Source organism: Maylandia zebra, linkage group LG8 (genome assembly GCF_041146795.1).
Source record: "Maylandia zebra isolate NMK-2024a linkage group LG8, Mzebra_GT3a, whole genome shotgun sequence".
Lineage (NCBI taxonomy): Eukaryota > Metazoa > Chordata > Actinopteri > Cichliformes > Cichlidae > Maylandia > Maylandia zebra.
The window spans coordinates 1,920,674-1,943,396 of record NC_135174.1 but is presented as its reverse complement, the minus strand read 5'-3'; the positions used below and the strand labels follow the sequence as shown (position 1 = coordinate 1,943,396).

Sequence of the window (22,723 nt, the reverse complement as noted above, 5' to 3'; positions counted from 1 at the left end):
TTTAACTTTATAGTCTTTCAAATATGGTCAACATCATACTTGCTTCTTACTTTTCCTGCTGTGCTTTTTTCCCAGGCCTGTCACATCTATAGCTGAAAATGTGTTGCTGGTGGAAAAGGAGAAAAATGTCCTTCCTCACCATCATCTTCATCAGCAGCAGCACCATACACTACAGTCGTTCCACGCTGGCATGAAGAGTCCCTCTTTATCTGAAGAGACAAGAAAGCACCCTCAGCAGCAACCAGCCCCCCACAAGATGAACACGGTGCTCCCCCCTGACATATCTAAACCTCAGATCAGCTCCAACCCAAACCCCGGCTCAGCTCACCTGGACTCCCTGAAGCAGAAATCCCGCCCCGACAGCTCTCAGAGCCCCTCCTACCCCAACGCAAGTCAAGCTGATCTCGTCAAAGCTAAGGCCCACGCAGGCCTGGCGGACATCTCTAAACCTAAACCTAACACCTCCCCCGAGGTATCTAAACATAAAATGCTGAGGTACTCGGATACTTCCCCGCCTCCACCGTCTCGTTTGCCAGTTAAAATAGAGTTGGCAGAACCTCCGCGGTCTGGCTTCAAGCCAGTGCGGCTAGAGTCGGGCGCGGTCAGTACGAGCAGCAACACAAAGAGTCCGCTGATTATCAAGAAGAATGAGCCCTTCACTGTTTACAGAGACCCAGCTCTGGTTCGCTCCGACGCAGAGAACTCCGCCTCTGCAACAGTCTCATCCAATCACGTGGCAGCCTATCTCCATCCCCACCTGCACACGTTGCACTCCCCCCACTCGCCCTGCCTTACCCCTGCGTCACACCCCCACGCAGCTTCCCATCTCCTTGCTCCTGCTCACACCTCCGCCCTGCCTCACCCACACCTTTTGCCTCCCACTGTGCTCCCAGCCATGGCCCCTCCTGCAGCATCTCTCCACCCTCGACTCGACTCTCCGGGAGGTCTGGGTCACCTTGCTCTGCCCCACCAGCAGCAGTACCTACAGGTGTGCCTCCTGTGTGCTGCAGTCCTGTACTGTGGAGAAGAGTAATGTCTTTGTCTTTTTACCCTCATTAAAGAAAAGCTAAAGATGCGTCTGTGTGTTTCAGGGCCAGGGCCACCATTCGCCATCTCTTCTAGCCCAAGCTCACAGCGGGGCTGCAGGACTTGGTCTGTACCCAATCCTGTGGCAGTACCCCAACGGAACGCCAACGTCCTACCCACCAGGGCTCAACCTGGGTGGACCCACGGCTAAGTGGGTCCACCCTGAAAATCCTGTTACTGTGAACTCTGAGGCCTCTCTCAGGAGGGTAGGTGTACAGGAGCACCCATGTCAGCGTGTTTGTGTTCATATTTCCACTGGTGAACAAAGATAAAGGATGTGGTAAAGGCGAAGGAAAGATTTGGTTGGCAGAAAGAAGAAGTGTCACCTTTAAGCTATAGTCTGTTTCTGTTATACGACAGTTCATTCAACAGGATGACACGTGTCCATATGTCCATATTTATTTTATCGAGATGTCTGTTTCCAGCGTGCTGACGCTTACAGTGATTTACCCGTTTTGATGTTCAAAAGTTCGCTGCTGTGGTTTCCAAAGGCTGGTTTTTTCTTTAACACTGGCAGATGCTGTTGCTCCCCTGGTTTCCTATAAGCCTGTTGGCCGTGAGCATGATGTGTGACACAATAATGAAATAAGACGCTCACCTGTAAAGCCCAAATGCATGGATGGATCTGTGAAAGTCTGCACCTTCCTAAAATGCCAGCACTACAACACTACATTGATCCTAGTAATAGCAGTAGTACAGAGCTTTGTGATACCGAAGCCTGCCACCTTGTGGATTATATTTTAACAACATACAACTGGCTGGTGTGAAAGGAATTATTCTTTTAGTATTTTAATGGTGTGTAGCGCTTGTTCAGTTTTATGTTTTAGTCGTCTAAACCATTATTAACAGGTCAGGTGAGCGATCTGTTTCTGGTGCCAAAGTAACACCAGTTGTGTGTTCATTCAGGAACGTAGACTTTAAACTGACAGCCTTGAAATGTCCACTTTCACATTTAGCATCAGTTGCAGGCGTAGAATGGGTGTAAAAGAGCGATATAGCATCTGTTTCTGAGAAATGCAGACGATTACGATGCACCTTACACCTCCAGTTATTTCTCATTTCCAGCAGGAGCTTCACTGGTGACCAGAGGTTTACGTGACCTTTTGCTGTCTTGCTCTGTGACCTCAGTAAAGACATGTGACTTATAAATCACAGGTTGTTAGCTAGTGAGCGTGCAGCGTCCCTCAGATCCACAGTTCGTGTTCCCGGGATTGTGACGCGCTGACGACGTTTGGTTTTAAAAAGCTGAGCAGACTAAAGTCCTCCCTGTGTGGAGTGGGTTCACCGGTGGGTGACATCGCAGTGACTAGTCCAATCCAGGGAGAGTTTCTGGCTTCAGGTTGCATTAGTCATTATTCGTAGTCCGTGGAGGAAACCTGGGGTCGGACCCCTTCATGTGGAGGCTGATGACATCCAGCAGCTTGTTCCCTCCATCTGTATTCCAGAGTTTGGTGTGATTGTCAGAGTTTGAGTGTGATTATTAGAAAGTGCTGTGTGTAGGTGTGCGTTGTTGAATGTGACTTAAAACACTCAAAGCAACAACACAAATATGTTTTAGGTGAGCAGAAAAGTGGAATACAAGGCCTTTATTATCAGTCCATATCAGCCCATTAACCATTTCATGTTGATTAGAGGAAACGCACAATCAGCCGACAACACCTGCCACCTTCTTCTTTTATCTTTCGGCCGCTCTCTTCATGGGTGGATCGTTACCTTCATCTCATCCTGTCCCTAGCATCCACGCCCCTCCTTTGAGCTCCTCCCCTGATCAGCCCTGTATAGTGATAATACACAACCCTGCACGTGTCTCTAAAACGAGGCGCGCTTCCAAAGGTAAAAACACATTCGTTAACCATGAAGTGAAGGATGGTCAGAGCTGAGGACGACTGACGTGACACCTTTAAACTTGACTAAATATATTCAGTAGTTTTAGTAAACAGGCTGCACAAACATGTTCCAATCATATATATGAAACATGCTGTGAGAAAAAAACTATCTAAACATTTACAGTGTGATTCATGACATGTTTCAACATTATTGCTGTTAGGTCAGACAAACTGGCTGTCTGTCAGTATCTTCATATTCATAGCATATCATGTGATACTTAACGCACGATACGATATTATTGCAATTTTTAAAATATTTTGCGATATTCAGATTCTGTACATAAAGGTAAACTTTATCAATATTCATTTTATCTAATATCAAAGTCTCGCACTCAGTCTTTCTCTCATTTCAGTTTTATTGTTGACAAACTGAACGGTTTGTATTACAGTCTAGTCCAACTGAACTGAATGCAACCATCTGGTACAATTACAGCTATTCTGAACTATGCAATATGAAAACTATGGAGCCCCTTCAGCATCTGAAGAATTTGAAAGTAAATTAAAACAAAATATAATTTTACGTTAAATAAAAAAGTTTTAAACGTAATTAAAATAAAACATGTCTTAAATTAAAATAAGTAAACTGTCATGTTTATTGCTGCCATAAAAAAGTTAAACACATTTGGACAGTGTCAGGATTGTTGCTCAGAAAAAGGATCAACGTGCTCTGAAGTCAGAGCACAAAAACCTTTTTGTAACAAAATATCGATTTCTGCTGTCCCTGTATCGATACATTATTAGCAAACAAAATATCACGATACTACACAGTATCGATTTTCCCCCACCCCTAATGCATTTGTAGTTCCTGTATCGAGTATTACTGGTTAAAAGTAATGAACTGTGTTACCCACACATGCGCCGAGAGAGCCTGAACCCTGTTCAGCTGGAACTGAAAGCTCATGTCAGGTTCGTTCACCCAAAGGTGAATTACAGCATCTGTTAAAGATACTTTCCACTCAGGACCCGAGACTTTTATTTTCATACATGTCCTGGTTGAACTGGATTGTTCGTCATACTAATCAAAGCTGAAATAAAGCTGCTTTTCCCAGGTGTGTTGTTGGACCTCTGATGAAGAAGCCTGTGTTAAAAAAGCTACCGGCCAATCAGACGCGAGTGTCTAAGGCACATAATAACCTCCCCCCATTATTGGTTGGCCACATGTTTCCTCACGTAGTTTTTTGCCATGAGCAGAATAACAGTGGTGTTTTTGTTTGTGTGTAGAATGCTGCCAGTCCATGGCTCCATAAGACTGCTGCTGCTGACAGTTTGGGAATGCTGAGCCACGTTCCTGTCCGGCCAGCCAGCGCCGATGCCCACCGCCCCCCCGTCAAGATCGCCCACACGAGCCCTCCGTTGTCAAAGACCAGCATGGATCTTCATAAAGAGTAAGCAGAAAGATCAGTGCTGTAGTTAAAGCTGCACCGTCGCTCTGTCACCAAACCCGCGTTAATACTGATGAAACCTGGAATCATTGTTTCTCTGCATTTCAGTGAAAACTGAAAATATGAACTTGTGAAAACAAAGAGCTGCTGATGTTTGATGGGTTACACCCTGCAACACCAGATGAATGACACAGACCGATAGTCCCACAGTAGCTGATTTGTGTTTCCCACCTGTGTTTGTGTCCTATGGAGGGAAAAGCTCAAAACGTTAGAGGAGGTGATGGCGAGGTAAATCAGGCTCAACTTCTACAGATCAGAGGACAGATTATGGATGGTTGGATTAAGTGTTGACTTAAAAACACTTAATTAACATAAAGATCGTAGTTTGGCCACGTTGCCATTGTGACTTGTTGTTATTGAAGAGTGGAGAAAATCCACGCTGAGGAAAAGAACTACTTCCTGTCAAACCAGACGGTCTCGCAGGTCACGGTACTCTAAGGAGTCTTTAAGTTTCTTCATTCTCCGTACAACACAAATGTTTGTGTTTCACTTCTTACTGAACCTCACACATGAAATGAAAACGTGCACTGAGGGGAAGCAGGAAATTCTTTGGTGGCTTCAATATGCATTAACAAGTTAACTACTGTGGGTAAAAAGAAGCACAAAATATAGGAGCCGCTGAATATTTGCTTTGGACATTTGAACTCCTCTTTACTTCAAAAGCTCCGTGTTCAGAGAGCTCTCACAGAGCAGACCTGAGGTGGCTCTGAGCTGCAGGGAATACCTCAGATGAAGTGGCACTAACGCCGTACTGAAGCTGTCATGAACCGTAGTTCAGCACACAAGCTGGACCCAGAAGCAGAGACACACGCCAGGGTGCACGCAAAAAACTTTATTTTAACTAAGGGTGTCCCGGAAGGGTCAAAGGAAAACACGCCAGGTAACTAGAAAACCAAGGGACCGGGAAATAACTCAGGAACGCCGTAATCGGGACTGTGGGAGGCTACAACAGAAAGAGGAAGAGGCTTACTGGGGAACGGAGAAATAACAGCATACGTGGGTAGAGAATTAATCTTACGGTCCAGACGGGGCCGTGGGAACCGGAGGGAGGGCGGGGAAACTCCAGGTGAATAGAGGAGACGAGTGCCAGTAGTGATCCAAAAACTCCAGGCGGGCAGGAGAGGGCTCCAAACACGCCGAGCTGTTACCTAAGCGCACAAGGAAAGGGTTAGCGTTTGTTCCAGCAAAAGAGAATTTCGCAACCACCTTCACGTGGAAGCATGTTACCGCTGAGAGGCGACTAACGGACTGGCGTGGAGCAGCTGGCAGAGCTGGGTTAAATGGTCCACCTGATCGCCTGGGATGGGATGCAGGTGTGGAGTCGACAGCCACACGCGTGGGCGTGGGCATCCCATCAGCTCCTTGGACACCAGCCGCGGACCATGACAGAAGCAGTCTACCCAGAATGCCATTCATTCAGCAGCTTGTAGCCACCTTACACAACCAACATCACTGACTACCCAACACAAAACATGGCTGAGGTTAAACCATCCATCAGTTGTTTCTGAGTCATGAACACTGACCTGCACACACACAGTTAGATCTTTCCAGTAGGAGCAGTTGTTGAAAAAGATGGTAAAAGCTTGTTTCATGAAGTTGAATATCTGTCCTGTCCGTGTGCAGAGATGTGGATAAGAAAGGCTACGTGGATCCCATGAGGACAATGACACTGGCACAGCTGAAGCAGGAGCAGACAGACAGAAGTCGCACTCCAACAGGAAAAGACGTCCATCTGCACCGCCTTTACCTGGATCCCCACAGCAAGGCCCGTCTGACGAGTCCACAGGTACGTGGCTGCTCGCACACTCTCCTGATAAACACTCACTTTTAAAGCAGATGGAAGAAAGGCGGGTTGAGAGTAGCGGACACATTCAGGCATCAGAGTCGTATATTTGTCTGTCATGTGTAAATATTAAAGCACATGGGCCATATCAGCGCGCTACCCTGTTGTTATCACTTTGTTAAGAAGCAAAGCTGATGCTGCACAGACACTTTCAGCTAAGCTTGCATGTCAAATGCCTTTGCAGACATTTATTTTCCACTTGATTAAAGTCTATGGATCGTCTGGCCCTTGCTTCCCGTTTCTCAGTGTAGCCCTCATTTAAACTGACTGTGATGGCCGTGGTCTCTGTTTTAGTGACAAATGTAGGAGAAAGTGTGAGAAGCGTTTCTTGCAGCGTTTCTGTTTTCTTCTCAGGAGGCGCTCCAGGCAGCAGACCGCGCCTGCAAATACAAAGAGGAAAACCGTCAAATCCTGAAGGAGAGCATTGAGGTCGCTCCCTTCACGGCTAAAATACAGCGCTCCGTCGACCCTGCGATGGACAGGGACAGAGAGAGAAGCAGAGATTCGAGCTTTTGTGTTCGGATGCCGGGTCTTCCCTCGCCAAGCCCCAAGACTAGCCACGCCCTCACTCATACCATGCAGTCAGAAAAGAGCAACTATTACACCACGCTGTCTAACAGTGTGGTGAATGAGCCTCCCAGACTCTACCCCTCCAAAGATGTCGGTCCTTACTATGACAAAGTGTCGATGGGGGCCCCGGGGGTCGTGGCCGGTGTTGGGGCCGCCGTGCAGAGCCCAGGAGCTCTGTCGATGAGCAGCTACCACACCAGCTCCAAAAACTCCCTCTCCAAGCCCCCTCCTCTCATCAAGCACCAGCCGGAGGGAGGAGAAGGTTTAGCGGGGAAAATCACGGAGCAGCTCAGTCAGCAGGTGACCCTCGTTCAGCCGCAGCATCAGCTCCACGCAGGCGTAGACAGGATAGACCGTCGCAGCCCTGCTATTTCTCCTCCTTCCTCCACGTTGTCCTCTTCATCTTCAGCCTCTAACCAACACCATCACCATCATCACCTGCAGCAGCAGCAACAGCTCAGGGCAATGCCATCTCTCCACCGAGCACCTGTCTTCCATCCACCCACACAGCACGCGCTGGAACGCAAAGAGGCTGCAGAGAGGGAAAGAGCCGCGCACGGTGGACGCCTCTCTCCTCCAACCCTCACTCCCATTCAGCCAGTAACTGGTAGCAAAACATCAGCAGAGCAGCAGAAGCCCCCCACGTTGCTGCCAGAGCTCAGGGACATCAAAGGTCACGGGACTGCTGCTGCCATCACCTTTGTGGCCTCTGCCACCCCCGGAGAGATGGCGGCTCCATCCGCAGATGGGTGCAAAGGCAGAGACTTGATCGAGGAACGAGGAGTGGTGTGCTCTGGAGATAAGGGGTTCTCTAAAAATAAGCCCCAGTCGGCAATGGCATCGGTCATTGTGCGATCGTCTATAAAGTACGACAGTCCCGTTGGTGCTAAGAAATCTGGTGCTCTTATCCACAAAGAGCTCCCCCAGGGGAGGTTCTACACATCGAAGTTTCAGGACGAATGTCCACGAGAACCTGCAGCAGGTAGGGTCATCCAGCCTAACTTGAACCTGGAGGGTTATAAAAAGACTCCTGTGCCAGGTGTGTCAGGACCTGTGGGAGCCGGTGCTACAAACTCTGTGTGCAGGACTGCTATTTTAGTCTCCTCAGCTTTTGGCTCTCAGAGTAAAACCAGGAGCGCTACTCCTGAGCCAGTTTACTCGGCTCGATGTGACTTTGCAGCGCTCAAACCTGGCACTGGGGGTCGGGTGCTCTGCCATATAAGACCAGAGACGGAAAAGGAGCTCCAGGAGGGCTTTGGCTCACACGCATCTCCAGGCGTCTCTCTGAATCCTGCGAGTGTAGCAGGAGCACCCCGCCCCAGCCCAAGCCTTACCCCAACACCTAGCTCAATCTCTGGCTCGAGTCAGCCTTACGCCTCTTCGTTTATCCACCTCAAGAAGCACAAAGCTGCTTTAGCTGCGGCAAAGTCCAGAAGCAACCTTTCTACTCCTCCCTCGTCAGTCACAGCTGAAAATTCTTCCTTAACTGTGGATTCCACTGAGAAAACCCCCATTTCCAGCTCCCCGCCTCCACCTGCTACTAGTCAGGCCTCCTCGGTCTCGTTTGACAGCAGCAGCAATAGCTCAGCGAGCAGGAGTACCACACCAGGCAAGTCAAGTCCCCTGCTTAATGGCCAGTCCCTGGGATCAGCCTTACCGAGCTCTGCGCAGCCCAACAACTACCACAAGCTGAAGAAAGCCTGGTTAACCCGGCACTCCGAGGAGGACAGGAACACCGCTACCACTACAAGCTCCAGTATGAAAGTGGAGAAAAGTCCGAGCACCACTACCACAAGCAACACAGCAGCCATGTCAGAAATGATCAAGCCCTGTACCGTCAATCTCAGCGCCTCCACCTCCAACGAGGTCGAGATGAGCAAAGACATTGGAAGCAAAGGTGACAGAGACAGACAGCCTGAGGACAAGTTGGCCGGAGCTCCAGGAGGCGGGGAGGAGAGAAAAGTGGGGTCAAGGAGGGTGAACAAACGCACATACGAGTCTGGTTCGGAGAGCGGGGGAGATGATTCTGACACCAGCGAGAGCAAGATGGAGGGCCGAGCCAAGCGTCAGCCTAAACCGACCTACAAGAAGAAGCAGAACGACATGGCCAAAAAGAAAGGAGACAACGACAGAGAGGAAGACGACGTGAAGCCCAACGGCATCTTCAGATCAGCCCGAGAGAAGACTAAACTCAAACTGGCCAGCAGCAGTAAGTCCTCGCTCGTGTCTCGCTGTAGGTTTGTGTCACTGCTGTTAGGGAGCATGCAACAGTGTTTTTGTCACAGCAGTGCAACTGGGAGCTGTGGGGGTAACATTTACACAATGAATCAGTGTTAGCCAGAGTCTCTCACGTGTTCTCGGGAAGCTCGAAGGAACAAAACTGTGTAACAGATCAATGAATCATCCTCCTCCTGAACATAACACGGGCTATATTTGCAAAATGAGCAGCTGCGATCATAAACTCAGGGAGTAGTTTCGCCGTGCTCATACTCACGCACACTCTAAAGAGTCTGAATATTCTTTCTGAGCACAGCTTTAGTATTTCTGCATGGCTTCACTTTCCAGAAGCATCATCGTGCATGTTATACAGAGTCCAGGTGAAGGTGTTGTTTGATGTAACAATTACATTTATAAATGAGTATAGGTGTCTGACACAGCCTGCAGCTCAGCCTGGCAGGTGCAGTAAGGTTTCCTTCATTATGAGCTTCTGCCTCTTTTCTGTTATTATTCTTTTGTAAGTATATTTAAACTTTCGTGGCACTGCAGGGACTGCTCTTAATTCTGTTGTTACAGTGACAGTGAAGATATTCTGATACACAGGAGTGACAGTTATGACCTCCCAGCTTTAGCTTCATTATCACATAAAAGGTTGTTTGTGTAGATGCTAAACAGCATGTGTGGCATGAAGCACCCATGTGACTGCTGGTCTCATATGTTCTATCAGAGGATATAATATTCATTCTTTCTGAAGGGAAACTGCTTGGATGCTTTTCTTAATCAAATGTTATTTATTGAAGTCACATTACTCAGAGTGATTTCTGTAACTTCAGATGAGAGAAAATGTGGCAAAGACGTGAGCGCGTCTCCATCTACGCCCTGCTTATAAAGAAAATCTCCTCTTTTATCTGATGTATTTTCTGTGTTTCTCTTGACGAGCAACTCTATGTTAATATTTAAAAATGAAGCGTAGTCACAGTTAATGATTATGATGTTATGCATGTTAGATGGGATCCCTCGCTCTGTGCTCAAGGACTGGAGGAAAGTGAAGAAGCTGAAGCAGACGGGAGAGTCCTTCCTGCAGGATGATTCATGTTCAGAAATTGGCCCCAACCTGCAGAAGTGTAGGGAGTGCAGGGTGGTCCGCAGCAAGAAAGGGGAGGAGCCCGCTCACTCCCCCGTCTTCTGTCGTTTCTACTATTTCAGACGGTAAAGCACTCACTCTATGAACTCTCCTGCTTTATCTGTGCACTGGCTCCTTCGTAGAGTGCCACACCTGCTGAGATTTACCTGAAATGATCCGTCCAGGTCATATTGATGTTGTTGTTTCCTCTGTGGTAATAAAGTCTTTGTTTGAAGCAGGCTGCCTGGGTGTTAGACAGTTTCACCCATCCTGGCTAACACGAGTCAGACTATTGAACTTTGTGTGTAACAAGTTAACAGTTGTTTGTGACATCAGGCCTCTTTCGTGCTTCTGTTTGAGAGTAAAAGCTGCTTTAGTGCGTGTGTCTGTTTCTGGAGTCTGGCACTTTAATGCTGGATTCAGAGTAACGTCATGTTTAAAACTACATGCGCTTTAAAAACATGTCACACTTTTGGTTTTTTCTCAGCTATTTGATTAAGACTGTAAGGACAAAATAAGCAACATTTGTTTTTTTGTCACCAAAAACACGTCCGAAACCAAAATACAGTCACGCACAACCTTGTTTGAACATTTTTATAGTAGATGCGCTTCTTTCATCAGCTTCCTCTTTGGACAGCCAGCCTACACGTGTGCACCACCTTACTGAGATAGCCTTCATGTTTCTTCTCATCTAGGCTTTCCTACAGCAAGAATGGCGTCATCCGGATGGATGGCTTCTCCACTCCAGACCAGTTTGACGATGAGGCCCTCAGCCTGTGGGTCCCGGGGCCGATGGAGCAGAGCCACCTGGACCAAAGCACAGCCAAGTACATCCTGAGCTTCATAGGAGACAAGTTCTGTCAGATGGTAGCAACAGAGAATACTGCATCCAGCTGGATTAAGAAGGATGGTAAGTTTTCTCAAAAATAGTGTCAGAGGTCTTAGCGTGTTTTCCTCTGAACCTTTATCGTGTGTTTCAGCCAAGCTGGCGTGGAAGCGAGCAGTGAGAGGGGTGAGGGAGATGTGTGACGCATGTGAAGCCACACTTTTCAACATCCACTGGGTCTGTCAGAAATGTGGCTTTGTCGTCTGCCTAGACTGCTACAAGGCCAAGGAGAGAAAGAGCTCCAAAGGTCAGTGTGGCTTATTTGGACAGTTCACCAAAAGTCAGAAGCGGTTGAACCGGAGTCTTTTTCAGCAACATGCGCGTGTATGTAACCTTTCTCTCCACTGTGTCTGAGTGTGTTCACTGCGGGACTTTTTTCTCTCTATGATCAGATAAAGAGCTGTATGGATGGCTAAAGTGTGTTAAAGGCCAAGCCCACGACCACAAACACCTCATGCCCACCCAGATCATCCCTGGCTCAGGTACAGTCCATCCTAGCTCTTTGTGTTGCTATTTCCCTGAACAACAGCTGGTGTGTAGTTTTATGACTGAATGATACTTTGCAGCACAATTATTTAATATTGTGTGTTTGATTTTGATGTTTCAGTGCTGACAGACTTGGTGACGTCCATGCACGCCCTGAGAGAAAAACACAACATAAGCTCTCACTGTCCCTGTGCCAGCAAACAGAACCTTCTCACCAAACTGCCTGCCACCAACGGAGTCTCACAGGTACCACACCCTCTTCCAGTCAATGACATCCTGACTCACTGTCAAGACTTTCTGAAGAGGTGCTGAATTTAAAATGTGCAGAGTTCAGGTCAGAAAAACCTGTTAGCTGTGCTTTTGTGGCAGGTCGCTCACTGCTGAAAAGCAGCATAGTGCGATGCTGCCTGTGATTGTTAGTGGTGGTAATGTAGAGTGAGATGGGTGCATGGCCCAACACGCTGAGAGTTAGCTGAAATGATCATGACATGTATGTTGTTCAGTATCACAGGACCCCGGGCTTTGGCTTTCTTCAGGTTTGTAGTCACATTTCGATATAGAGATAAAGGCCTGTGTGTTTGCTCAGCAGTGCGTACACACTGCAGATCTACTTCCTCTGACATTGGATTTGTGTTACATTGAAAACGCTTGTTCTCTGCCTCTGACTCATTTCATTAATTTCCATGATACAGAGCAGAACATGTAATTCCACAGGATGGTGCAGCAAGTCAGTCTGGCCTTGACTGCAACACAAAATGATGAATCGCAGATGGTTTATTTATACAACAGCAGGCGCCTCAAGGTGCTTTATACTGTTCAGTTCAGTTCAGTTCATTTTTATTTCAAACATTTCAAACATGTGCCTTCACAATCATTACAAAATATCATTCCATTATTTGTTTGAAAAGGAGTAGGCTGAAGTATTTACTTATTTGTCCCTACCCCCTCAAGTTTTACCTCTCATTCATTTAATTTTTTTTTGTCTTAAATTAAACAAACAACATATGAAACATATAAACATATGAAGTAAAACAAAACATAACATACATAAATCAAAAACAAGAAATTAGCAAGCCCCACCACAGTATAGTTTCTTTCATATGAAAAATACAGAATGTGTATATTTGCAGATACACAAGTTATGGAAAAACAACAAACCAAAACAAAACAAAAAAACAAAAAATACTGTAAGGTCGACCCTACAATAATACATACAGAGAAAAACCCAACAGTCATATGACCCCCTATGAGCAGCACTTTGGCGACAGTGGGAAGGAAAAACTCCTTTTTAACAGGAAGAAACCTCCAGCAGGACCAGGCTCAGGGAGGGGCGGGGCCATCTGCTGTGATTGGTTGGGGTGAGAGAAGGAAGACGGGATACAGACATGCGCTGGAATGATAGCTCATAAGACAGATATGTTAAGTGGGACCACTGGAACATGAGTGCTGTCACCAGTAAACCACATTTGCAAAGAAAAGAAAAGATAAAATGGGATCAAGAGAAAAGAATAGCTTTCACCAGTGGGCATGACTCGTAAAGCAAAACAATAGATGATAGATATCGATCGGGCCATTCACAGCTGTAAGCACTGACCGTGTAACGTCATTGACAACGTTTTCTAAGTGATAGGTAGGGTGGGGGCAGTCTTTTATGACATTGTTATGATGCTACCTTTGTGGCACAGACTAGATCAACATGTGTGGGTCGCTGTGGTCCACTGCTGAGTGAGAGACACAGGACCTGCAGCCGACACCAGCCACATCATGGTTAATAGCTTTAACATACAGAAATGGCATCATCGGTCCATCAGTTCCTGCACTAGAGTTAATCATAGACTGTGGTTTAGTAGTAAGTGAACCGAAAACAGGTGCTATTATCTGGGCTCTTCTATCTAATGAATGGTGGACTTTAAGCAGGCTTAACAGTAGTTTTCTAACAGCTTTGTGGTTGAACTAATAATACAGTAGCTGTGTGTGGTGATCATAGCTATCTATCAACCTGTAACCCAGGGGATATCAATACTGTGGACAGGCATTTTGCTTGGTCACTGTTTAAATAAAGTTTATTCTTCCTCTGACATGAAGGCTTTGTGATTTCATGCAGTTAAGTGAGTTCATCCAACTGTTCCTTCTGTCCAGGTTCTGCAGAATGTTCTGAATCACAGCAACAAGCTGTCCCTGGTGAAAGCTGAGCCAGGCTCTCTGCAGACCTCTGACCTAGGAGGAGTTAAGTCAGAAACTAACGGAGGAGGTGGTGGAGGAACCAGTCCAGGTAACGACGGTGCAAATGCTCCCATCACCCCGCCAGAGTCCCAGTCGCCTCTGCACTTCCTGGCAGACTTGGCAGAGCGGAAATCCAGGGAGGAAAAGAAAGGTGAGAGGAACAGAAGCCACAAATTATTATTAATAATCCGTCCACACCATTAACTCTTTAAGTTTAAATGTTTCGCTGAATGTGTAGTTTGGCTCCGTCCTCTTTTTGTAACAGAAAACAAAGAGTCGGTGGTGCTGGGTAAATCTGTGAAGGAGGACAAAGTAGGGGACAGCCTGGAAGTCCTGCAGCAGTGCAAAACCCCCTCACTGGGTAACAGTACAGAGCAGGGCTCCACACTCAGAGATCTCCTCACCAGCACAGCAGGGAAGCTGAAGCTGGGCTCCACTGACGCAGGAATTGCCTTTGCACCGGTCTACTCCGCTGCTTCACAGGTACACAGAGTCTGCTGTGTTCAGTGTTTAAATATGATTCATACAGGTATAGCCACTTAAAATGGCCTAAACAGCAGATATGGCGATGTCTTGTGTAGCCACCAGGGGGAGCTGTGTGGAGGCACATGCATTTATGTAGCTTGTAAAGTGTACAGGCATTCTGTAATTATACCAGAATCATAACATTGAGCCTAAATACTGATACAGACATCTGTGTGTAGCAGATCAAATACAGATTGTGCAAACTGAACAAGCAGGATAGGAGACAGGAAGTGATGCGTGCACTCTGATTATTGGTGACTTCTGATAATGAAAGCATAAAGTGATTATTTAACTGCACTGCTAATGTTCTTGCATAAAATGCAGAAACTAAATGTGAATCATTCATTTCTGGATCCTGAATGCAGCAAGTTTTTTTCTGCACATCTCTGATAAATCGCTGCAATAATTTTAAGGCCAATATTTTTCAGGGACAGATAAGAGCCCAGACTATCATTAGGTCAGTGACAAATATGCTCTCCATGCCTGGCAGTGGTTCTGAACACTCGTACACAGCCCTCTTTGCAGGAAGTATTTACAGAACACTGTTATAAAAATCATTTTCCCAAACTTTATGACATTTTTAAAATTAGGCCTGTATAGATCCTCAGTCATCCAGGTCATGGTAGTCTGAGGAGCTTGGAGCAAAAAGTGACTGGACTGGAAGTTTCAGCCGAGAAGCTTCTTTAGTTCTAATCGGTTCTCTGACAGCGGTTTCACCCCAGACCTCTGCTGATAGTGACCCATGACTTTCACGTCGTGGTTCATTGGATGAGCCACATGATCAACAGTGGGTCAGCCACCCTCTGAAGAGAGGGCTCCCACTAGGACCTAAATACCCCGGAACTCTCCACCATTTGGTCTTAGAACTGAAGAAGCTTTCTGGATCAGAGATGAGACGCCTTCAAGAAACTTAAAGAAGTCAGTTCTCTTTTCTTTTCAAGCTCCTTCTTTCAGGAACTGAATCAGAGAAAGACCAACCTTCAAACTCTCTTATAGAAAGTTACAGTGACAGTCTCCCCTCGCTTAGTCACAATATAGACAAATGATGGGTGGCTCAAGACTTTTGCACAGTTTAAAGAAATTTAAAGGATACATTAAGTTGTAACCCAAAAAACAAATGCAGGACATGCTCACAATTCAAACAGGAGTCTGAACAAGTAACAAAGCAGCAAACGGTAGGATAACTGATCACCTCCACTTCTGTTTTTGGATGTAAGAGGATGTTTGTGTGCAATCATTTATTTTTTTATTTATTTAAGCTGCACCTATTCTTTTAGATTTTTGCTCCAAGGAGCCAGACTTTTGTGTAATTGTCTAAAGCGGCCTCGAGCCATAGTTCTCCCGTCTTTCTGAAACTCTTTAAAGTTTATCTTTGGACATGGGCTGCTTTTTCAGTCCAGTCCTACCCGACCACTTCCCATGTCCCAGCATAATGTAAAGAAAGGAAAAAGAAACAGAAGCCACAGGTTTTTATTTCCTGTAATATGTGTGATCCTCTTTCCTTTTTCTGTAGACTGGGAAGGGTGGGCGGAGCATGCCCAATATCCTCGATGACATCATTGCTTCGGTTGTAGAGAATAAAATCCCCGCCAGCCGCCAGAACATCACCACTAAGTTGTCAGCGAAGCAAGAGCCCATCACCCTAAGTATCAACAATAACGCCCCAGCTGAGGAAGCCAAAGCAGAGAAGAAGAAGTCAGCACCTGTTACTGCAGCAGAAGCGGAGGACTCGAGCAGTCAGCATCCAGACATCCCTCACTGCTGGCTGAACAACAGACGGCTACTGTGGCTCAGAGATCACCGCAACCAGAACAACTGGAAGCTCTTCAGAGAGTGTTGGAAGCTCGGACAGGTGCACATCCGTGTACAGCAAGTCGGTTTAGCAGTGCTCCACTAAGCTTCATCACCCTGGTGTTGAGATGCATTGTGTGTCTTGTGTGTTTGTGTAGCCTGTGCTGGTGTCTGGGATCCATAAGCGACTGAATGCCAGTCTGTGGAAGGCCGACTCCTTCAACCAGGAGTTTGCAGACCATCAGGGAGACCTCCTGAACTGCAAAGACCAGGTGCTGTCCAACTCTGGGATCAAGGAGTTCTGGGATGGATTTGAAGACATCACCAGTAAGTTCATCTGCATTTAGTCTTGTGAGCATTACTATGGTAAACCATCAGTGACCGAGTCTGACTGGATCCTTTGCAACTGTTCAGAGCGACCAAAGTCCAAAGATGGCGAGCCCATGGTTTACCGACTGATGGACTGGCCATCTGGAGAAGAGTTTATGGCCCTCATGCCTTCAAGGTACACAGCACCGGTGTTGATCCTCAGACTGCTTTTAAAAACAGGTCTGAAGGTACGTAAATGACTCAGTAGTGACGACGAAGCCGTCTAAATACAAGTATTCATTGCAGATATGATGACTTGATGAAGAACCTGCCTCTGCCAGAGTACTCTGATCCAGAAGGGAACCTCAACCTGGCTTCTCACCTGCCTTCATTCTTTGTCAGGCCAGATCTGGGGCCAAGACTCTGTTGTGCCTATGGTAAGAGGAGCCGTCAGTTTATATCTAGCAGTGCCAGATTCTGCTCATCAGAATCAACTTTCTGGGGCTCATCGTGACATTGATTTCTTTGTTCCTACAAAGAAACTTGAAAATGATGCTGAGTGTGTCAAGGTTGCCTCCACGTTCCCAGTTGGAGTCGAGGTTTCCCAGAAAACCATTTTCTTTGAGAAGAAAGCCCTCCCACCAACACTAGCTGTTATTTTGAGTTTCAGTCCCCAGGACATAAAAACTACACATTTAAAGGTCTTAAATCGCATCTTATTTACCAGCTCATTACTTTTTTGGCATAGGAGCAGGATGACCACATATATAATATAATGTGGGCGATCGTGGCTCAAGAGTTGGGAGTTCGCCTTGTAATTGGAAGGTTGCTGGTTTGAGCCCCGACTCAGACAGTCCTGGTCGTTGTGTCCTTGGGCAAGACACTTCACCTACTGCCTACTGGTGTTGGCCAGAAGGGCCGATGGCGCGATATGGCAGCCTCGCTTCTGTCAGTGCGCCCCAGGGCAGCTGTGGCTACAACCCTAGCTGCCTCCACCAGTGTGTGAATGGGTGGATGACTGGGTGTGTAAAAGCGCTTTGGGGTCCTTAGGGGGGACTCGTAAAAGCGCTATACAAATACAGGCCATTTACCATAATACTCAGAACTATGTGTATAAAGTTCCACACATGCATTATTTTAAGTGCTCTTATGGTGTCACTGTAGGTGTAGCTGCATCTCAGGACCAGGACTTTGGGACTGCAAAACTCCACGTGGAAGTGTCCGATGTGGTCTCTGTTCTGGTCTATGTTGGAATAGCCAAAGGCAATGGAGTCCTGTCCAAAACTGGTAAGGCTGGTGAAACGTGTGAGGGCTAACAGGAGCTGTTAGCATTACCTGAATCGCTGGCTGAGAGAAACTTTGTCAAAGAGTCAAAATGGAGAAAACTAAACATGAGTTAATCTGTGGTTTGTTTACTGTATTATGTCATAAACTAAACGACTGTTAGTTTAGATTTTTGAGAGCTGAATGACATAGATACAGTTTGACAAAGGTCGTTGTTAAAAAATGATAATACATGAACGACGAGTTTGTTTTTCTGAAGGAGTGTTGAAGCGTCTGGAAGAGGAGGATCTAGATGAGGGGGTTCGAAAGAGATTAAAAGACTCGAGTGAAACACCAGGGGCGCTGTGGCACATCTACCTCAACAGAGACATGGACAAAGTCCGAGACTTCCTGCACAAGGTCGGCACTCGCAGAAACACACTCAAAACGTGAATTTAGTGAATTTCAGCGTAGCGCTGACCTAGAAAACCCTTTTCCTCCCCTTCAACAACAACCACCTCAGCTCTCTAAGGAGCAGGGTTTGGACGTGTCGCTGGACCAGGACTCCATCAGAAAGCACGCATGGTACCTGAGCAGGAAGCAGCGTCAGCGGCTGCTGGATGAGCATGGCGTCCAGGGCTGGACAGTCGTTCAATTCCTGGGAGACTCTGTCCTTATACCTGCAGGGGCCATGCATCAGGTATTTACCACACACACACACACACTGATCACTAACTGATAAGGACAACACGTCCAACTCTACCAAATGTAATGCAGCAGAAATGAAATCAGTCTAATAGTCGGCGGCCTCTTTGTGAAGCGCACAATTAAAATAGAGGAAGTGATGGTGTTTGATGTTTCATAGTTTAAACTGAATGCAGCGTAGTTGACATTATTTCTTATTATTCTTATTGCACAGTGGAGCTTTCACACAGTTTCACACAGTTTGGGTGATGGTGTGATTGTACGTAATATTGTGGCAGCAGATGGTTTACACAAACTAGTCATTTTGAGTGTGCCTGAGCTGCTGCTGGGTCAGGTTTCAAAGACGTCAGGCTCTGCGTGCGTGGCGTTTCAAACAGTCATCAGCTGTGAGGACTGGTTACTATAGTAACTAACTAACTAGAAACGCACACTCAGACACACAGCTGCCAAACAAGATTCAAGTTTTGAAACAACTGCTTCCCTACAGAAAACTCTCAGGAAACGTCTTTCACCGTGAGTGAAAGACGTTTCCAGTCTACAAAATATCCCGTTGTTACATTATCATATCTGTAGTGTTTATCATGGTGGTAACAGTGTAAAGACACATGGTTGCCTGTGGGGGAGAGACGGGGAGGAGGCTGCGCTTCATCTCTGAGAGATCCATACATGCTGTCTCAAACGTGACTGGGTGAAAGAGGACAATGGAGCTACGCTCTGATGTATATAATATACATGTAGAGCAAAAGGTTTGGGCGGGAAAGAAAGACTTCTGTTTCAAATGATTCCCCACGCCGTCTTTAGAGCAGGTCACATGATCATTCCGTGGCAGGAAAAATCTAATTTTTCTTAAAATTTATACTGATGTTGTGAAAAAACCATAAAAGCTATCGAAGCATGGTTTTAGTCAATAACAGTCCAAAGTCTTGTGACCCATGTGATGTTTGAATGATGTTTCTGTGATCAACTCTGGCCGAGCAGTAGGCCTTCAAAGTGGCCTGCGTTTGTGCCTTTTTCAGATGTGTTCCCATTCAAATGAATGGGGAACAATTAAAAATCTATTCGTTTTGGGGAATTTTGCAAAAACCACCAAAATCCCCGGCACACCGTACCCAATCGAGCCGCTTGAAATGATATATGGAAGCGTTGTCTCAAAGCTACGACGCGTTTCGCTGCAAAGGTTTAGGCAGAAGAAGAAAAATAAGAAGAAGAATATTAAATCTGCATAGGCACACTCAATTATCGATGTGTTTGGCTTATTTTTACTTGATATTCTGTGATTGTTGCAGGTCCAAAACCTCCACAGCTGTGTTCAAGTCATCAATGACTTTGTGTCTCCTGAGCACGTGGCTAACTCCTTCCACCTGACCCAGGAGCTACGACCCAACAACGAGGAGGTCAACTATGAAGACAAACTACAGGTAATACAATACACGCCACACAAAAAGCGTCAGCAGAACACCGAGCACAGCAGTCTCGTTGTGGTTAAAGCTCTGTGGCTGAGTTAGACTCCGTCTCCGTATCGTCTGTATTCTGCTGCGTTTGTGTTTGAAAACCAAAGCGAAGACTGTCAGAGGGGCAGTCATCATCAGAGGGATCTTATTGTGTCAGACAACGACATGAAAATGCTCCACAGTGGGAGGTCAAGTTCAGTGACTCTTGGTGAAGCCTAGCAGCTAGCAGTTCTACACGAGTCAGTCAGAGCAGCCATACCTTCACTGCTGCTGCACGCTTGTTATGAAATATCCACACAGGGGAAAAAAACATTTTGGGGGGGCAGACTGTGAACACAGCTTTTAATGCTGGTTGGTTATATGGCAACCTATGGGAATGGACTTGTTTGTGGAGCCTCAAGGGGTCCTCAGAGGAACGGCAGCTTCTCAGGTCCAAAGGTTGCTGCTTGGCAGTACTGGGTGTGTGTCTGCGATTTGACAGGCTGCTTGACGTTTGAGATTTGAACATAAGTCTTGTAAAAGAAATGGATGAGGTCCAGCACTTACACCGTGTCGCCTTGCTGTTTCCCTGCAGGTGAAGAACATCCTGTATCATTGTGTGAAGGAGGCAGCGAGTTCCCTTAGAAAGAGCGGCTCTGAGAAAGACGACGAGGAACACAACTCATGATGCCCTCTCAGCCTCGTTCATGCCTTCCACAGATGGCTGCGACTCCCATCAGCACCTCGCCCTTTCCACACCCTCCTCCTTCTGCCATGGAGGGCTGTGTCACGTGACCACAATAAATGGCTGGCTCAAAGCTGGTCATGTGATCCAGAGGACCTCACAGTGTGACCCACATTCATGTCACACATCCAGTGGCCAGTGAGAGGCACTGCCGCCCTTGTCATCACCCCAAACCTTTAGTGCCAAGAGGAGACAAATTGAAGAGCAGCTGGGCTGAGAGGGCTGAAAGCCCCACAGGCTCCAAACACAAAGCGAACGCTGGCTGGGAGCCTCACTAGAGCCAGTGTGATGGAGTGAATCAGCACTACAAACCTCCAAACGCGTCTGCATCCAGCTGAAATGCAGTTTCCACGGAGGCTCAGACTGTCGTAGCAGCACTGGTGGAGCCGCGCTCACTGCTTTGGACGATAAAGGCCAGGAACTCTAACCTATGGCAGCAGCTAACACAGCTGATGGCGTCAGCATCACCAGCAGCATTAGGATCAAAACTGGCATCTCTGATGTTTCGAAAGGCAAAAAGACACACGAGGGCGGAAAATGCAAACCAGAAATCTCAGCTGTTTTAGTCAGTAGCCTCTGCTGCTCCCTCGTTTCTCGTTCCTTCGTGTCGTTCTTGTCCTTTTTTCTAGTTTTGTTGTGCTTTTTTTTCAGGATTTCTTTCATCTAACCTTGTTTTATCTCCTCTGTGAAGATGTATTTATTTCATAGCTCTATTAAATGCAGTGTTATTGAAACAAAATGCATTATGTAAATGTGAGTTGTACAGTTTGTTTTCTTTTGCTGTTTTTCAGTTGTAATACGGCTCTACTGTGATGGAGGACACACACACACACACACACACACCAGCTAATGCCTGTACTTTGGGAAATGTTGACGCTCTACAGTCCTCATGCCATAAATACATTTTCTGAAAATGACCTGCCAAACTATTGTAGACTGTGTAAAGTTGTATTATGTAAAGGAAAAAACAAACGAAATGGCTTATACACGTCAGCATTTTATGAAATAAGTATTTGCTGTAAAAATGAGACATTTACAGAAAAGATGTAATTTATTTAAGAAAAGAATTGATTGTCTTGTTTTTGTTAGGATTTACTATGGTGACATTTTGAAGTTAAAACATAAAATAAAGAAAAAATGAACTATAATATGTACATATATACATCCACTGAGGTATTTTTTTAAAACATGGCTTGCTTCAATTTCAAATTTTAACTTGCAAGTGTTACATGCTTTGTACATTGAAGTTCAAAAGGGTTTTACATTTTCCATTAAAATGGATTTATCTAAGATTTGCTTTTGTGTTTTTGATTGAGGGCTGAGGGAGAACGGGAGCTGTTCACAGGGTGCCGTCTCCTTTTCCCGACCTCTGGGTGGGAGAACTGATAAGGACAAACGACGTCACAGCGGTTTCCTTAATGTGACACAGATGTGTTGAAACTACAATGTGCAGAAGATGTGCATCTTAATTCGTTAATTCATTTTATGCAGGTCATTCAATCCGAGCAGCCTGTGAATATTTCACTGCTATGCTGATGACACCCAGCTCTATCTGTGCATGAAGCCAGATAACACACACCAATGAGTTAAACTGCAGGAATGTCTTAAAGACATAAAGACCTGGATGGCTGCTAACTTTCTGCTTCTTAATTCAGATCAAACTGAGGTTATTGTACTCGGCCCTGAAAAGCCTAGAAATAAGGGCGTAGATTTGGTGTTGGCGTTGGTGGGGACGGATGATTCGACCACCCAACCTGCCCCGTTTCTCTTTTTCCTTTTTGTCTTTGCTTCTTGATAAAAGGAGAAATATACTTGCCTACATATGCTATTCTACCTGCTTTTAAACCATTTAAAATTACAATTCATAGTTTTATGTGAATTATATAATGTTAAGTTACTATTAAACAAATGACTAAGTATTTTAGGCTTTAGTTTATTTCAGCCACATTCCATATAAATCAGGTATCATACAAAAGTAAAAATAGCTTCAAATACAGTCGTGACAATAAAAGAATATGACTTTAAGGACTTAACAACATTACTTCAGTTACACCAACATCTCTGACACATCAGCACTAAGGCAACACTGAGTGACCTGCTGGGTTTGGTCCATAAAACTGCTCGTCTAAGATGACCACAGAGTCAAAGATCTCTCAGCAAAGTTATGCAACATTTTGGGCTCTATACAAACAT

At 45.9% G+C, this 22,723-nt stretch overlaps 1 protein-coding gene across 3 annotated transcripts in view; it reads left to right on the top strand.

The window, feature by feature from the left end:
* The window catches only part of jmjd1cb (jumonji domain containing 1Cb), a 122,129-nt gene extending 100,309 nt beyond the window's left edge, over positions 1 to 21,820 (top strand). For all 3 annotated transcript variants that reach the window (XM_004570373.6, XM_004570372.5, XM_023153592.3), the window contains 21 exons: positions 76 to 988; positions 1,092 to 1,292; positions 4,194 to 4,357; positions 6,038 to 6,200; positions 6,612 to 9,036; positions 10,052 to 10,253; positions 10,863 to 11,077; positions 11,148 to 11,300; positions 11,446 to 11,535; positions 11,661 to 11,785; positions 13,679 to 13,913; positions 14,028 to 14,245; positions 15,801 to 16,139; positions 16,237 to 16,405; positions 16,493 to 16,583; positions 16,694 to 16,824; positions 17,552 to 17,674; positions 17,931 to 18,070; positions 18,174 to 18,350; positions 19,642 to 19,773; positions 20,381 to 21,820. In XM_004570373.6, the coding sequence (XP_004570430.3) occupies positions 76 to 988; positions 1,092 to 1,292; positions 4,194 to 4,357; positions 6,038 to 6,200; positions 6,612 to 9,036; positions 10,052 to 10,253; positions 10,863 to 11,077; positions 11,148 to 11,300; positions 11,446 to 11,535; positions 11,661 to 11,785; positions 13,679 to 13,913; positions 14,028 to 14,245; positions 15,801 to 16,139; positions 16,237 to 16,405; positions 16,493 to 16,583; positions 16,694 to 16,824; positions 17,552 to 17,674; positions 17,931 to 18,070; positions 18,174 to 18,350; positions 19,642 to 19,773; positions 20,381 to 20,473 (6,499 nt within the window). In that variant the 3' untranslated portion in view covers positions 20,474 to 21,820. The remainder of the gene's footprint in view (positions 1 to 75; positions 989 to 1,091; positions 1,293 to 4,193; positions 4,358 to 6,037; positions 6,201 to 6,611; positions 9,037 to 10,051; positions 10,254 to 10,862; positions 11,078 to 11,147; positions 11,301 to 11,445; positions 11,536 to 11,660; positions 11,786 to 13,678; positions 13,914 to 14,027; positions 14,246 to 15,800; positions 16,140 to 16,236; positions 16,406 to 16,492; positions 16,584 to 16,693; positions 16,825 to 17,551; positions 17,675 to 17,930; positions 18,071 to 18,173; positions 18,351 to 19,641; positions 19,774 to 20,380) is intronic.
* Positions 21,821 to 22,723: the final 903 nt, after the last annotated feature.